The sequence below is a fragment of the Varanus komodoensis genome, unplaced genomic scaffold (assembly GCF_004798865.1).
Source record: "Varanus komodoensis strain SLA01 unplaced genomic scaffold, ASM479886v1 scaffold14_1, whole genome shotgun sequence".
NCBI classification, from domain to species: Eukaryota; Metazoa; Chordata; class Lepidosauria; order Squamata; family Varanidae; genus Varanus; species Varanus komodoensis.
Window position 1 is genome coordinate 5594108 of NW_025335438.1, and position 18126 is coordinate 5612233.

General features: G+C 42.3%; 2 protein-coding genes across 5 annotated transcripts in view; one reads left to right on the plus strand and one right to left on the minus strand.

Moving 5' to 3' along the window:
* LRRCC1 (leucine rich repeat and coiled-coil centrosomal protein 1) overlaps window positions 1-3081 on the minus strand; it is a 29393-nt gene extending 26312 nt beyond the window's left edge. For all 4 annotated transcript variants that reach the window (XM_044424336.1, XM_044424337.1, XM_044424335.1 and 1 more), the window contains exons 1-2: window positions 2951-3081; window positions 955-1160 (exon numbers count right to left, since the gene is read on the minus strand). In XM_044424336.1, coding sequence (XP_044280271.1) covers window positions 955-1160; window positions 2951-3009 — 265 coding nt within the window. In that variant the 5' untranslated portion in view covers window positions 3010-3081. The remainder of the gene's footprint in view (window positions 1-954; window positions 1161-2950) is intronic.
* A 101-nt stretch (window positions 3082-3182) lies between these two features.
* SLC7A13 (solute carrier family 7 member 13) lies at window positions 3183-17645 on the plus strand. The gene is made up of 5 exons (XM_044424421.1): window positions 3183-3206; window positions 8022-8835; window positions 11795-11926; window positions 13384-13748; window positions 17412-17645. The coding sequence occupies exons 2-5, from the start codon at window positions 8112-8114 to the stop codon at window positions 17643-17645; spliced, it is 1455 nt and encodes a 484-aa protein (XP_044280356.1). The 5' UTR covers window positions 3183-3206; window positions 8022-8111.
* The last annotated feature ends 481 nt before the right edge of the window (window positions 17646-18126 follow it).

Below are 18126 nucleotides of genomic sequence, written 5' to 3' on the forward strand. Positions count from 1 at the left end.
AGATTTTATTTTCCTGGGCTCCAAGATCACTGCAGACGGGGACTACAGCCAAGAAATTAAAAGACGCTTGCTCCTGGGGAGGAAAGCTATGGCAAATCTAGACAGCATACTAAAAAGCAGAGACATCACCCTGCCAGCAAAAGTGCGTATAGTCAAGGCTATGGTTTTCCCAGTTGCAATGTATGGCCATGAAAGCTGGACCATAAGGAAGGCTGAGTGCTGAAGGATTGAGGCCTTTGAATTGTGGTGCTGGAGAAGACTCCTGCGAGTCCCTTGGACTGCAAGGCGATCAAACCGGTCAGTCGTAGAAGAGATCAACCCTGACTGCTCTTTAGAAGGCCAGATCCTGAAGATGAAACTCAAATATTTTGGCCACCTAATGTGAAGGAAGGACTCCCTGGAGAAGAGTCTAATACTGGGAACAGTAGATGGCAAAAGAAGAAGGGGACAGCAGAGGATGAGGTGGCTAGATTGAGTCACTGAAGCAGTTGGTGTGAGCTTAGGTGGACTTCAGGAGATGGTGGAGGACAGGAAGGCCTGGAGGAGTGTTGTCCATGGGGTCGCGATGGGTCGGACATGACTTCACGACTAATAACAACAACTAAGGTGTCAAAAAACCAAACCCCAAACAGACTGTAGAGTTCCCTCTCCCACTTTTTTTGCTTCACAAATGTGCAGGATCCCTCCATACGCAGTGATACCATCCTTTTATTCGTGGATGGTATGGTTTGCCCACAGAAAAACTACAGAAGAAGCGTAAACTTGAGATCACTATTAATATACAGAAAATGACTGTAAGGGCCCACACATTTTTGGCTGGCTTTCATGTTCGCAATAATCATGTTCCTTCTTCTTCCAGCAAAGATTTTCCATTACTCTCACAAATATTAGAAACCCTTCTGTTCATAGAATGGCATACCTAGCAACAGAGAAATGATTTAGCCAAGGACTTACCTTCAACTTTAGTTATTAAGTTACAAGCCAGATTTAAGATGCGCAGATTGGAAAGTGAGCTTAATCCTTCAATCCAATGTATGCAATTTGATGATAGATCTAGATGCTGTAAATTCACCAAGTGGTCAAGTCGTTCAATCCTGGAGATCTGGTTACAGTGCAAGTTGAGCGTGTGAAGTTCTGAACTTAAAGGTAATTCTCCTAAACTATAAATGGAAAGCATGTGACATTAGAATATTTCTTTCTCTTTTTCACAAACTGAAGTGTTAAAAAGCAGTAAGAGTATTTGCCAGTTCTGCAAAGTTGGTAAGTATTTTTATTATTACAGGAGAAAGACAGGCTTTAAAAAACCAGAGATAGCCTGCCTAGGGACAAGAACTGGGGCAACCAGGCAACTCCCTTCATTCATGAACGCTGGAAATGCTTGCTGTTAATGGGAGTTTTAGTCCAGCACATGTGCATTGTGCCATGCGTTTAAGCATGGCATGGAGCTAAGGTTCCACTGACTACAAATATTCCACTTAGACTGGGAAACCCAGGTTCAAATACTCACTCAGCTGAAAAACACAACAAGGATTCTGGGTCAGTTCCCCATGCCAGGCTGGATAAAGGGCCTATTTGATCTAGCTTACCTCTTTCCTAGGGAAGCCCACAACAGGACAAATATGCACTGATTCCTCCTTACAACTACTCAGGGAATACCATACTGGTTCCATATTGCCACCATAACACACAGCATCACCACTGGTATATCTTTTTCTTTCTGACAAATTTGTCTACTATCCCTTTAAAGTCTCCTGAGACACTAGCTCTATCCTGTGGCACACATCCCACAAATTACATGTTGTGCAAACCCTTCCGCCTATCTTGAATTTCTTGGTAGTCATTCTCTCCATAAGTGTATGAAAGTGCACTCTACACATCCTCAACAGCCCTCCCATCTTTCTTCCTTCACATTTGTCAGATTCCAGAGACAAGCCTGGCTTACAGTGGTGGGGGCAATACCAACAACACCAAATATGATAGGGAAGAGTTACTTCTCTTGACCCAGTTTCCAGAGGGTAGCCACATTGTATATCCATGAAAGCTTATGTCAGAACATGTTGGTTGATGTTTAAGGTGCCCAAGTGTTCCTGCAGCCTAGGAAAAGGTAAAATACCAAGCCACAGAAAGGCAAAGTAGCATGCTTCTTGGGGTGATTGAAATCCTGGTCTTACCAACCATGTTAAACCTGTGGTTTCCTCTAAAGCTCTTTGCCTTCTTAATGCAGGCTTGGAATCGTCGAGGTTCAAGAACTCATAATTTTGTTTAAGACAACACCTTTCCAGAACAAAAAGGGATTCCATTTATTTCTAACCTATGCTATGCTTTTGCAAGGCAACTGCAGAAGCATCATCACTGCTATGGGAAGGGCCTTTTCATATGGGATATCTCAGAGGAGCATTTGCCTTCCCCATCAAATATTTTCCGGATGCTAGGCTACAACTTCACACTGAGGCCTCTGTAGCATAGTGGAAAATCTAGGTTCAAGCCACCACTCAGCCATGTAGCTCATTGCGTGACTTTAGGGTGCTCCCTGATTCTCAGCCTTATATTATTATATATGCCTAACTTATCTTACAAGATTGCTGTCAGGAAAAAATAGCAACGAGGTGAAGCGCAATGCAGTTCAGCTTGGGTTCCTTGCAACAGGAAAAAAGACAGGCTAGAAATGAAATATCATAACAATAAATATTTCTATCAGCGCCAACCAGCATGGCCAACAGTCAAGAATGCAAGGAGTTAGGGACCACAACATCTGGACACCATGTCGGGGAAAATTTGGAAAGAAGGCTGATCCAGACCGAAGCGTACTTTACCGTATGATTGAAAACATACAACGAGTAAACCCACTGAACCTAATTGGACTTCAGCCCAATTGATTCCAGTGGGTCTACTCTACGTATGACTATACCGAAAGTTAAGCCACGGTGCGCCCTGCATGCAAGCCGGTCACCTTTTGATGCCTTTGTCCATGAGGCTGAGCTCCCCTGCTTCGGCTCCGGGATCCGCCATCCCGCTCCAGCGGGCGCCCCGCCGCCACCCACTAGCCCCGACCACTAACCAGCGCCGCGCTCCTTGCCGCCCTCCTCTTTAAATCCCTCCCACCCCCGCTGCTGTCGGCCCAACAGCATCGCTAGGCATGACGGGAGCAGTTTTGACAGCAAGTAAAATCCTAGAGAGGAAGGGAGATTATGAAACGCCACACAGAGGTAAAAAAAGAGAAGAGGGGAGCATGGGGTTGTATTCATGTTATATTTTATGTTATTTCATGTGTGTAAGTCGTCCTGAGGCTTTCGCGACAGGACAGCTTATAAATATTTTAAATAAATAAATAAATATTCCTTACTGACTTAGGTGAAGTTGCATTTGTGTCAGCTCTAAGTAGGACTGATGTTGGGATACGACCAAAGCCTGTATTTTCAGCTTCAATGCTTTTTGTGCGTGTCGTGTGACCCGTTAGAGGCGAAATTGAGACGCATCCTTAGAAACTTATGGAGCAATCTAAAACTTGACCTCAAAATTTATTTATTTATTTATTTATTTATAAACTTTTTATACTAAAAGTCTCTGGACTCGTGCATAGAAACAAAAGGTAGCAGGAAAGAAAGTTTGGAAAACAATAATTTTGGCTTTTCACACACACATATCCACTTCCTTTCTGATATAAATTCCTATGTTCCTGCAGTCGATTACCCGCATAATACAGTAGTTACAAAAGGGGTCGCAGAAATTCCCTATAAGACTAAATGTTTTCAAACGCAAACTGCGAGTAGTGGTTGTGTGTAAATGCTCATCCACATCACTACGGACTTTAAGAAAGATCGTTTATCTGAAAAAGCAAGCCGAGGAGGAATTTATAGAAAATAAACCTAGAAAGAATAGAGTCATAATCGCACATTTCTGAGCGTTCTCCATCTTTCCCTCAAGCGGGAGAACGGGACTGAGAAGCAAATTGACCGATAGCTGTAGTCCGTACAAACTTAAGTGTGTATTGTGTGGATTTCGGGGAAGGGAGCTCGAAAAGCCAAACCAGACACCATCAGAAACTGACTTTTATTGTACCATTTTAGTAACAAACAATTCTGCTTGTACAAAAAGGTGGCTAAAGGCTTTTTTAAGTGTTATGTATTCTTGGACACTCCTTCATGGATCACTGCCTTGTCGTGGCGAAGGGGCTTGCGTAGCTCAATGAAGCTATGAGCTATGCCGTGCAAAGCCACCCAAGACGGACAGGCCATAGCAGAGAGCTCTGACAAAACGTGATCCACTGGAGAAGGAAATGGCAACCCACTCCAGTATCTTTGCCGTGAAAACTCCATGGACAGTACCAAAAGGCAAAAAGATATGACGCCAGAAGATGAGCCCCTCAGGTTGGAAGGTGTCCAATATGCTACTGGGGAAGAACAGAGGGCTAGTACTAGCAGCGCCAGAAAAAATGAAGTGACTGGGTCAAAGCCGAAAGGACACTCAGTTGCTGATGCATCTGGTGGTGAAAGGAAAGTCCGATGCTGCAAAGATCTATACTCCATAGGAACCTGGAATGTAAGATCCATGAATCAAGGCAAGCTGGATGTGGTCAAACAAGAGATGACAAGACTGAACATCGACATCTTAGGAATCAGTGAACTAAAATGGACAGGAATGGGTGAATTTAATTCAAATGACCATCAGGTATACTACTGCGGGCAAGAATCCCTTGGAAAAGCAGTACTGGGATACAATCTCCAAAATGACAGAATGATCTCAGTTCGAATCCAAGGCAAACCATTCAACATCACAATAGTCCAAGTATTGTCCAAGGCTGTATACTGTCCAATAGTCCAAGGCTGTATACTGTTGCCCTGCCTGTTTAACTTATATGCAGAGCTATCATGAGAAAGGTGGGGCTAGATGAATCACCAGTTGGTATTAAGATTGCTGGGAGAAATATCAACAACCTCAAATATGCAGATGATACCACTCTCGTGGCAGAAAGTGAAGAGGAACTAAAGAGCCTCTTGATGTGGGTGAAGGAGAAGAGTGCAAAAGTTGGCATGAAACTTAACATTAAGAAAACTAAGATCATGGCATCCGGTCCTCTCACTTCCTGGCAAACAGATGGGGAAGAAATGGAGGTAGTGACCGATTTTATTTTCCTGGGCTCGAAGATTACTGCAGATGGGGACTGCAACCAAGAAATTAAAAGACCCTTGCTCCTGTGGGGGAAAGCTATGGCAAATCTAGACAGCATACTAAAAAGCAGAGACATCACCCTGCCAACAAAAGTGCGTATAGTCAAGGCTATGGTTTTCCCAATTGCAATGTATGGCTGTGAAAGCTGAGTGCCGAAGGATTGAGGCCTTTGAATTGTAGTGCTGGAGGAGACTCCTGTGAGTCCCTTGGACCGCAAGGCGATCAAACCAGTCAGTCCTAGAAGAGATCAACCCTGACTGCTCTTTAGAAGGCCAGATCCTGAAGATGAAACTCAAATACTTTTGAGTTTTTGAGTTTTTGGGGAGTGCTTACATCCATACGTGCCCTCCCTCCCCTTGAGATCGGCGGCAAAGGCCCTTCTCCGGGAGCCCTCCATGAAGGACATTAGGAGGGTGAGCATCCGGAGGAGGGCTTTCTCTGCGGTGGCGCTCAACCTATGGAATGCGCTCCCAGAGAGGTCCACCTGGCGCCGTCATTATTTGCTTTTCAGTGCCAGGCCAAGACCTTTTTATTTAAACGTCATTTTAATTGTTGATTTTATTTATTGATTTTAACAACTTTGGCCAGGATATCTCCAACCGTATTTTATTGTAATAATGATAATTATTTATTTGTAAGCCCCTCTGAGGCTTAGGCGAATGGGGTGGCATATAAGTCTGCTAAACAAAATAAATAAATAAATTTATTTATTTATTTATTTTTATTTATTTATTAAAACATTTTTATGCCGCCCCATTCGCCGATACTTTGGTGGCGAATAAATACTTTGGCCACCTAATGAGAAGGAAGGACTCCCTGGAGAAGAGCCTGATGCTGGAAACAATAGATGGCAAAAGAAGAAGGAGACGGCAGAGGATGAGGTGGCTAGATGGAGTCACTGAAGCAGTCGGTGTGAGCTTAAGTGGACTCCGGGGGATGGTGGAGGACAGGAAGGCCTGGAGGAATGTTGTCCATGGGGTCGCGATGGCTTGGACATGACTTCGCGACTAACAACAACAATTCTTGGACATGGTAACACTGTATTACACTGCTGGGATGTTGTAAATTAGTATTACTGGCTCCCTGCCTCCTCCTCCTCCACTCAAGCTGCAATGTGAGAGATACTAACCATGGACATGTGCAGTGGGGTTGTCAAAATGCCACTACAAGGTCTCTCAATCTCCTTTTGCTTTCTTGCCACATGTAATATAGGGATCTTCATTGTGAAATTTGTTTGCATTTGTTGACATTTAAAAAATCACATAAGTGAAATCTGACATAGAAAAGTATGAAGAAACACTTATCAAGTCAGGCGTGGTGTCCCACTCAGAATTAGTAGTGGGCAAAGTATGTCTTAACAGAAAGCAAGAAAAAAGCAACACCTTGAATCAACCTGCAATATCACAGAATTTTATAAAACAGTTTTTCTTAAACTGTTTTCCCTTCTAAACTGCTTGAAAATTGCTGAAAGCCTTGGTGCTTTATTTAATCAACATGCTTTGTTTGTCCTATCAATCGAAGCACACAAACAATATATTTTAACTTTTTTAAAGAAATACAAAATCTTCAGCACTATTATCATTGTCAAAACCAGCAGAGATATGTTATGACAATAACAATCCCTTAGCTAGATTGCGGAGAAGAGCCCTTTTATATAAGTAGATTTTTAGGAGCAAATTTGTAGACATTATAGGACATACCTGGCTGGCTGGCATTAGGCAGGAGCCTGCTACTCAACTCCAGAGCACAAACACAACAACAGACAACCTACAGTGCAGTCACACAACAACAGAGAATCAGCCAGATATTGAGCAATCTTGAGCCCAAAAGCCTCCATCTCAGTCCTAAGCCTCTCAAGTGTGTGCAAAGATCACTTGGATTAAAATACACCAACAAGGAATCCTGGTGGGTGCTCCACTAAAAGTTACACAGTATCTTCAAAGGTCACTGCATTATTTTTGAGTCCTCTGAGGTGATAATAAAAAGCAGTACTTCTTCCGCTATGAACTCTGAATGAAACATTCACTTTTGGATATCATTGTATGCTGCCAAATTCAGAGGCAGGATCGCAAAAGGTGATTCCAAACTAAACTCCATATAGGGCTGTTTTAATCCCTCACTCATGGAAGTCACAACATCTTGCTGCTCCAGGTCCTCTCCCATATTTTCCAAACACTTTTGCTGGTTTTTGTTGTTGGTTTTTTTTTTAGAGTGAGGAAAGCTAGCTATTAAAATTCATACTAGAATAAAAGTCTCATATAGAGTCACAATTCAGTCATATGGTAGCTATATCACATCACAGCCTTACGGCTGATGAATACAATTTATGGAAAGACAGAATATACAAACTTTGGGAAAATTCTTATGTAAAGGATGCATTTTTCCTCCTGCATAATCTTAATTAATCTAATTGAATGTAAAGCCTAATGAATTCAATGTGATTTACTTGCAAGTAATTGTGCGAAGGGTCAGCTAAGTAATTTCAAGAAACTAACCCCGGGGGAGTGTGCCATTTTGTGAAAGTGTATATCCTCAAATTACTAGGTCAGTTCTACAGAGATTTGGTTGAACCACTGTTCCTATCCCCTTTATTATGCCCAGGCCCTTGTTTCAACTAACTAACACTCCAAGCCTGTTCATGTATACTCAGAAGTTTCACTGTGTTCAGTAGGACTTACTCCAAAGTGAGCATGCATTGGATTGCAGCCTTAATTTAGCAATGCATTCAGACTGGGTCGAGGTACAGAACAGTCATTCATTAAGACTTGGTAAGGATATGGTTAATCATCAGCACTTCTCTTGTTAAACTTAAGAGGTTACAAGTCTGAAATGACCTCATCAATCATTTGTAGTGTTTTGCTGCATCCAAGAAAGGAGAGAAGGAAATGTCTTCAGGTTACTAACAGCTCTTTTTGAAAAGCAACAAAAGCAGGGAAAAAGTCATGGAGAAATACCAACGTAAGCAGATTAAAGAAGAAAATAAAAACAGAAACAGAAAGATGCATCTTGAAAGAACTATAGGATATTTTGAAGGCGTTAGCTTCATAGTAGGTACAATTGTAGGCGCAGGGATCTTTGTCTCACCTACTGGAGTACTGAAACATTCCTTGCTTAATGTTGGAATTGCATTGCTCATCTGGACTGCTTGTGGCATCATATCTTTGATGGGTGCTCTCTGTTATGCAGAGCTTGGCACAGCATTACCATTTTCTGGAGGAGAATATAGCCACATAAAGAGAGCCCTTGGGTCTCCACTGGCTTTCATTTTTCTGTGGGCATCAGTGTTCAACAAACCAGCCTCAAATGCTGCTCGGGCCTTGCTCTTTGCTGAGTATGCTACGCAGCCATTCTATGGCGCATGCCTGGCCCCAGAAGTGCTAAAGAAATGTCTGGCTTTGGCTGTTCTCTGGTTTCTTGGGATCCTCAATGGTCGAAGTGTCAAGATGGCTGCTTGGCTACAGACTGTCTTCACCGTCCTGAAAATGATGGCTTTGTCTGTCATTGCTATTGGTGGAATTGTCCTGTTGATCAGAGGAAGGAAAGAGAATATAGCAAGATTTGAGAATATTTTCAACTCAGAGGTCCCTGATGCTGCACAGATAGCAGAAGCATTTTTCCAAGGGCTCTATGCCTATGGTGGCTGGTGGTCTCTCAATTACTTGGCAGGTACGTCTCTCATTTTTCCTTGTCAATTGGTGGTTATGTTCTCTGTTGATGCTTGACTATGGGATTTAGACTCTTTACAAATGTTGATTACTTAACTAGTTTATTGATAGGATTCTGGATGACTTCTGGATAGATCTTAATACAGGCTTAGAGCAGGGCTTTTCTAGGCAGAGAAAAGAGAAGTATGGAGACCCTGCAGAACAGATTGTTCCGAAGGGGATTTAATAATGAATTTACTGTTTGAAGAGACCCATATTAGGACCAATCAACCTTCCCCAAAATGTGGAAGTTCTCCAGCATTCTTCACTGTGTTTAATACTTCACAGTGACCACTTAATATTCATGCAGAGCACAACCTCCCTTAGCAGAACTCCACCAGAGTAAGGCTTCCAGATTATTATTTTTTCTGCTATGTCCTCTCTGTATTGCACAATGAACATATATAGCAACTGCATGATAGGCTAATTACATGATTTGGGGTCATGTAAAAGCATTTTTATGGCTTTCTAACAGTTGTATGTTGATGTTTTGTAACACATTATCTGTTGCTTGAAGGTGTACTTCCATTATTCCCTGTGAAGAAAACAGTATTTCCAGGGACTACACAAGCATTGACCATGAACATTACAGGAAGCAGACATTTCCTTTCATTTTGTAGCAGATGAAATCATAACCAGCCTGTTTTTTGTTCATTGTTCCTTTGGTTCACTGTCCAAAATCAAAGGCAAGGGGGTGTAAGCCATGTACTTGTTTTATGATCTAGATGCCCTGAAAGAAATAAGACCCCAGGGACATAGCTCTGTTAGCCAGCTGGAACACAGGCTAACCACACAATCCTCTGACACTTTTAGGTTAGCCAAGCCAAGCTGAAGAACTTCATTTGTTCCTACAGTATATCACAGAAGTGAGTACACACCTCACATTTTGTAAATATTTCATTATATCTTTTCACATGACAACCCCGAAGAAATGACACTTTGCTACAATGTAAAGTAGTGAGTATACAGCTTGTATAACAGTGTAAATTTGCTGTCTCCTCAAAATAACTCAACACACAGCCATTAATGTCCAAACCGCTGGCAACAAAAGTGAGTACACCCCTACATCCCTAAGTACCCCCCCAAGTGGACACCAGAATGGGATGTGTGGTATAACACAAGCTGCATCATGTTAGACTTCTAAGCCCAATGAAAGGAAGCCAATTCCTTCCTGCTGTTCAGCTGTGGTGCCACAGAGGGACCAAGAGAGGCACCCCCCTCACCTTGGAGAGTTGCTCACCAAGTGGAAGGGGAGCAGCTGCTTTTCTGAGTCACCACTAGGCATAGTGATATCATGGGGAAGTGTCATCACCCTGCCTTCTCTTGTGATGCTCACAGGATAGGCCTGGGTTGAGAGGCCTGGGTTGAGGCCAAGCTAGACACAGCGTACACACCTCAGCCACAAGCCTCTCTCAAAGAATCTCGCTCTCCAGGCATTGCTAAATAGATAGCTGAATTTGATGACAGCCATCAACTGGAACCACTTAGCCAGAGTGGCAACCCTGTTTTTGCCAATTCAGGCCTCTGTGTTAATCCATACAGGTAAAGGTTCAGTTTTAAAGGTTCCCAGGAGCAGGTGCTCTGTAAAGGTAATGAGTCTCAATTGTCCATTCAAGACCAAGCCATTACCAAAATACCTTGCCTTATGATTGGGTTAACTTACGACTATCTACTGTTGCTGGGAAAAATCAATTTCCAGCCAGTTACTCTGAGGATGGCAGCTAAGCTCAGAAAGAACAGGGAATTCTGAGGAGTCGTGTGGGTGGCAGATGAGGTAAGTGTCTCAGCTAGTCAAAATCAGTTTGTGCTGCATCCTTGCAAGCCCTGACTCCATCGCAGCACTGATCCAACATTTCACAACACTTCTGCACACACGCTGAATTGTGCTGGAGCTGTGGCAACTCCAACATCTTCCATTTCAAGTGGTCTACATTTGGAACATTCCAGATAGGGTCCTGGGAGATAATGGAGATGATCTTGCTTGCACCAGATCTCTTGATCCACTTTTTGGCAGATATCAAAAATAAATCCATATTAGTGCCATCTAGCTGTCTGTCCATCTATTGATTGTTCATTTTAGCAATTTATCATCTTTCTTCCATTGAGGGGAGCACAGTACAGGGAAGTATTTTGCAGGAATCGATATGCTACCAGGAGGGCAATATTCTTGCAGTGAATGTATTTATTTATTTTATTTTGCATGGCATTTGCACAATTAGCCGGGAAGTCCACAGTGCTAACGCAGAGCTGTTTGGCTGCCTAAGATTGCGAGCTCTTCAGTTCACATTTGTGCGCTATCCACAATGCGCCACAGGGGGCAAGCCAGCTTTGCACACAGACCAGCTGGCGTTAGTCCGCATCTTCCGGGGTCCTTCTCCACCACTGCTGCCAGCTGCAGGTCTGATGTGGGCTGGTCTTCTCATTTCCATGCAGCTCACTCGCTCCCCACATAGGTGGGCACCCACTTATCTCCTTGTGGTTTCACATGCTTTCGAACTGCTGGGTGGACAGAGGCTGGGACAAGGCAGCCGGGCATCACCCTACCATGCAGATTCAAACGGCCAGATCCCCAAGTTCGGTGTCTCAGCAGTTTAACCTGCAACACCACCTTGCATCCTGCTTGCAGTGAAGAAAGGAGTGAACATAGAAGTATAAATGGAAGCCCTATGAGTGACTTGAGTTCAGCATTTTGCAGCCACTACTGGATACTTTGAAACAAATTTTTTGGCCCTGTTAGCTGGAAGCCTGCTAGAAAAGTAAATAATAAGCTACCTGAGGTTTTTAGGATTCTGTACCACTTACCAAATTCATTCATGGTAGAAAATCATATAAAGAGAATAGCTGTGAGCGTCACAAATACATATGATGTATGCCTTTTCTCTTTACAAATGGATGCTTAACTTGTACATTATATATTCTAGGGGAGGTTAAAAACCCCAGCAGAAACATTCCTTGGACTGTGATGACGGCACTTCCTTTAGTAACGTTGTTTTACTTGCTGGTAAACATTTCATATCTGACAGTTCTTACACCAAAGGAGGTTGTTTCCTCAGGTACGGTTACAAGTTTATGTTCTTGACAGGATAAAAGCTTTGATGATGCCTTCAATAGACAAAGAGAACGCACTAAATGAGCCAAGGTCTTCTAAACCTAACTCAGGCGGTGCTTTTGTTGCACGCTTATCATTCCTACTCACAGTTGTTTATGGGTTCTTTAGATGACGCTGTGACCCTCCAGCTTCATTTCTGTTTATAGGTAGCACTTTCTCTGAGTTCTTTTAGAGCAAGGAAAAAGGGATATTATTTCTGATTGGCAAAAGAAAGCACAATTTCCTCCTCTGTATTTACACTGTTCTGTTTTACTCCAATGCCACATACAGGTTATGCAGTGGAAAAGCAGAAAAGGTCATGATCCTTGTGTAGTGCTTGACTCTGCCATGAAACCATGAATAGATATAAACCAGTAACAGCTTCATATAGAAAAGCCTTTTTACCAGAATCATATGCTCACTGAAATACACATGATTATGAATTGTCTTGAAGATGACAAAATATAGAAGCATCTATGCATATGTTTGGCTAAAGCCCCATTTGGTAATTTTGGGGACAAGTACATTTAAAATAGTCCTTTCTTTTCCTCCTCTTCCTCCTCTCTTTTTCTTCCCCTTTTACAGATCAGAAGTAAGGGAGGCAGCATGAAGCTGGCAATGTGACTAGTGGTGCAAAGTTTTCAATATAGCCTGCAAACTTGCAAGAAGACATTTCTGATTTTTAATCTTCCACTGATATTAGTTTAAAATAATTTCCTCTGGCATACACTGAAAAGAGATTCAAATACCACTAAATCATATAAAGGAACTTTGCCTCTATGTAATTATATGATTTGTGGCATAAAGGCCAACATTATTATAGATATTTGTTTGATTTCTATAGGTGTTCAGTTTTGTTTTTCTACGAATGCAAATAAAGTAATTACAATATTCCAAAGATAAAACAAAAATGCCAAGAAACTACAGAAACAGAACTGCATCAATTTTATCTCTGTTTTTTGCTAGACTTTAGGTTGTGCTACCTGGAATCATTCAGGTTTGCCTTGTAGTGGACATACTTGTTGTTCTAAACTTGCCATAGTCAGAGCCCATTCACTTCGAAATAGTACTTCTGTGGTGCCATTAACAGTTACCCAGTGCAGAATTTTGCTAGTTGGTCCATCTTTTTCTAGGGCAGCCTCATGGTGTCAGATGTTTCACAGCTGGAAATAATGTTCTGTACAGCTACTAAACGTGAAGGATTATTGTCTTATATCTATCCCTGTGTCCCCAAGCACTATTGCTTCAAAATCCTGGAACTAAGCCCTGTTTGTTCTTCAAGGTTTACTGAAAAATCGGTGCCCAGTTGTGGGCTTCACTCAGTGATCCATCTGTCTATGAACTAATCCAAGGCTTACGTGGAACCATTGTCTTTCAATGATACTGATGTGGTCTTTTAATGCAATTGATGTTTCCATGCAGTTGCCGTAGCAGTCACTTGGGCTGACAGAGTGATTCCTTCAGTTGCCTGGGCAATTCCTGCATCTGTGGCTATCTCAATATTTGGGGCCCTTAACAGCAGCATCTTTACACTTGGACGACTAAGTTATGCTGGGAGCCAGTCGGGACACTTGCCCATCATAATATCCATGCTTAACGTCCAGTACTGCACTCCTGCTCCAGCCATGATTTTCTCCACCGTGATTGCATCCATTTTTATTATTCCCTCTGATCTAATTGCTTTAACAAATTATTTTGGATTCTCCGTTTGGCTCATGATTGGACTGACATGCACTAGTCTGATCATCCTCCGCTACCGAGAGCCTAATCTACACCGACCATACAAGGTAAAAAGGAAGAAATTAAAATGTGCAATACAGAGGCTTAATAGTATTGCATTAAAAGAAACCTGTGAGCCTTGCAAATCTGTAAAAATGTTGGACAGTGTAATCACATAACCTAAACAAGCTTAGCTCCATAGTTCTCAATGGGATGCATGGCCCATATAGTCTAGCTGGTCCTGTCTCTCATGAGTAGAAGCTCCTCTGGATATTCAGACAGAAGTTTTTTACATCACTAGTGAGCTAACTCTTTTCACTGGAGCTGCCAGGGACTGAACATGTGACCTTCAGCATGTGAAGCTTGTCCACAAGGACTGAGCTATAGCTCCTCACAGGACACATGCACACATCCTCTCCTGTGCAGTCTTCATGGGAAGATATTCATTCACTTGGCCAAAGCCCATAGCCCTGCTCAGGTATCATGAACATCTAGTCCTGAAGCAGGTAAGGTGGCAGGTGTGCCCTTTTCACTGCAACCTTCCCATATTGGTAAGGAAAGTCAGGAGCAAGACTGTAGCCACATTCAGCCGAATGTGGTATAGACCTCTGCTCGACAGGGAAATTTGTACAACCAAGGTCCCTGATCAAGGGGAACACAGGAACCATCTTCAACTAAAGGTAGCTAAAGCCATTTCTAATTCAAACTGGGACCTTTGTGGGTGGAGTGGCTGGAGCTGACTGGTCTGCCTGTCTCCTCAATAATTAGAATTCATAGTACCCAAATAAAGCATGATCCAGAATCACAGTACTAACTTCAATTCCAAAGTGAAGGATACACTTTTTGCTGCAACTTAAAAATGAAATGCAGTTGCAAGGAGATGGGTGGCGTGGAAATAGAAATACTATGAGCTTGGCAATGACACATTGCCAAGAGCTGGTTGAGCCCTCACTCACCTACCTCACTGTCTGCTGGGCAGAAAGAGCATATGTGGAGCGGCCTTGAGTAAAAGTGTTCCCCCTTAATCAACACGTATAATTCAGTGTATGACCTGAGCTTGTTGTGTCTTCAGCTTGGAGTGGTTCCTGCCAGAGTTCAGCTCACTTAAGACACTGAAATGTCACTGTGTAGGACAGAAGTCTATGCAACAGCCACTTCCTGCCCTAGAATTAACTTTCTGCTGAAACTACTAAAAACAGTCATAGGATCTGAGAAGTATCTGTGTAATACTGAAATACTGTGTAACATCGATTAATTGGATAATTCCCTTATGATGAAGTTTCAGAGGAGGTTTGTTTGTTTTTCGCTGCCATGGCTCCATGGCTCCACTGTCTCAGCTGCATTCACATGCACTCACATGCATGCTTTGCTGGAGAGGTTTTGTTCTCTAAAGGTAGGTTTATTTTCAAGGTTACAGATATAAAAACCTGTTCATGTATCCTGACAAACAGCCCAGCATAACTGCACATACGTCCATATACGGCAAAAAGAGAATGTGTCTGAAATATGGGTGTGAGTGGAAATGATGTGTATACATGAAAAAATCTTCTTGCAGTATTAAGCAAGAGCTGGTTTTGTTCTTCACTCAACTGCAGCAGAGTAGTGACAAGTGTTGGGATTGCAACACCTAAAGTGGCAGCCATTAATGTAAGCAAGCAGTCCAGATACAAGAATTTCTGAGCCAGTTTTGAATCTGCTGCACTTACCCCCTGTAGAGTTACACCATACAACAGAGCCATCCTGGTGTGCTTTAAAATCTGGTGCTGATTTTCCTCTTCATCTTTTCCTTACACCCATAAATCCCCCTGTATGCCAAAGCTATGCTAGGTAGGGAGATTTGAGCAGTCCTGAAGTAGCAGCATAGTGGATCTGCTGCAACAGCCATCCATAATTCAAGGATGGCCTTGGACAGGGCCAGCTTGCAGTGAGACAAGGACCTTGTGTAACAATCCATGCTGCGTGGTAGCACATTACCTCCCATTCACCTCCCAAGTCAGGATGGCACTTTCCAGTAGCTGCTTCCATGCTTCTAGACTACAAGATGCATTCAACTGGTACACACTCTTAAATGAAATGTGTGTGACAGCTGAAACAGTTTGTGGCTTATACTAAACACATATTCATATCTGATAATAAGAGTTTTTTCTTCAGAAGCCATTTATTGTGTGCTTGTGATTTCTTACGGTTGTTGAAGGACTCTATAGCCAACACTGTGATCCTCCAGTTTTTTTCTTGCTTTTTCGTAGGGACAAATGGAACATTACAGTAGAATGCAGAACAGGTGTTGTTTCTCCTTGTGCATCAGAGATATTTTGCTAAAGCACAGCCCTAGCTAGTGGTAAAGCAGCAGAAAAATAGGCAAGGAAGAGCTGGTTTTGCTACAAAACTGAAAGTAGATACAGCCAATTAACCATCTTGTATAGAAAAGCCCTAGAAGAATGGGGCAAACTGTGTATATATTATTCATTTATTGGAAACTTTTATATGCCGTCCCTTATGCATGGCATCTCAGGATGCCTCACAATAAGTAAAATACATTAAAAACAATCTAAACAATAAATAACATATAACCAATAAAACACGACAGTTGCATTACAATACTAAATTTTAAAATAATGGTTAAATAAAAAGGTTTTGACCTGGTACCAAAAAGAGTATAAACCCAGCACCAGGCAAACCTCTCTGGGGAGCGTATTCCATAGTTTAGGTCTCATTGACTAATAAAAGGGAGATGGAGGAAACTAATATTTACACAAGATAAGAGTCCGCAGGGGGAAAGGGCAAAATCCACTACCTCCTGTTTTCCTTCAAAGTTCCCTAATGCTTTAAGCATTTTTCCCTCGCTTGGCTCACTTCTGGCAGGGGAACTGGGCTGAGGAAGCAATGCTTTCAAAACAGCACGGCGCCAAGTGATGGAGCTGTGGGTTTTCTGCACATTGCCAAAGACGGACCCTCTGCTTGGTACGTGAATGAGGCAGGGCACACGTCTCATGCCCCACGCATCTCATTTCTCCACATCTGAACTTTTCTAAAATGTTTTGTGCTATTCATGTGACAGATGTTAAATTCTGTTAGAGCCAAAATGCATATCGTGCCGATCATAAGGTATGTAGCTCAGCACGGGTTTTTCATTTAGTGCAAATGCACAAGACCCCAATTTAGACCAGGGCCACCAAACCCTGGAAAAGAAGGAAAGGATTAACCTTTCTCTTGCCTACTATATTTTCCCCAAATCCCCCATGTTCAGTTAACAAAAGAAAATAGTCTTCGGTGACATGGACTCCTTTTTCAACTCTCCCTACAGGGGAAAAAAATGGGGGAAGGGGGTTTCTCGTCTCTTCCAGAACATGGTGTTTCCTATCCAAACCAGAGTGCATAGACCTAACACTACAATAAATACAAAGATCACCATGGATTGCTCACTACACAATGAGTGTATTGTATAATTTGGCTCTTCGCCACCAATATGAAACAAACTCAAATCAACAGGCCAATTCTATACATGTTTACTCCAGCCAATCCTCCCTGAGTTCAACTGTACTTACTCCCAGATGAGTGAATCTAGGTTTACAGCCCAAGCAGCACATCTGACAAATGCCAGGATGGCAGTTATACTTCCCTTGATGAAGTTGATCATTTGATACTCATTTGAGAAAATGGTTCATATAATGCAGAACCTGAGAGATTCTGCCTACAGCTTTCTCAACCTTCTGTTTTATATTTTTTTTCAGGTTTTTTTACCGGTGGCCTTTGGAATGGTGGCAATTTCATTGTTCTTAGTTTTAGCTCCAGTAGTCTGGTCTCCAAAGATGCAGTACATCTACACTTTGCTTTTCATGCTTGGGGGTCTTCTCTTATATCTGCCTTTTGTGCATTTTAAAGTGCATTTTGAGGTTTTTGACAAAATTACTTGCCAGCTGCAGCTGTTGCTGGAGGTGTCGCCGGCAGATGACAAATTGGAGTAAATCTGCAATAAGAACTGGTAATGAGCAACATGGTTTGGAAGCAACATTGCCTGTGTGGAATGTGCCACATGCAGGGGGTTTCCTTGTCCCCTCTGACCTCCTACAGTGGGTCCTCTCACCTTTGTGTGAGAGGATCCAAGCCAAATGAATCTTGACATTACTGGAGATGTCACCTGTTGAAAGTAAACTTGGTCAATTATTTCACTGCAGTTATTACATTTATTACATTTTTGTACTGCCCAGAAGCTCTCTTGGAAGTTTATAAAGATTAACCCTTAAAATACATAAACCATTTTAAAACCACATACACAAAACATATAAGTATGCATATAAAACAGAAAGATATAAAATCAATTAGAGTATAATTCAAGGAGGTTGCCTGTAAACCTCTAGACTCAGATGCTTAAGGACATCTTATGCAGGATGGGAGGAACACAGAGAAAAGGATTCATTTCCTCTTACTCTGCAAATCAGCTAGAAG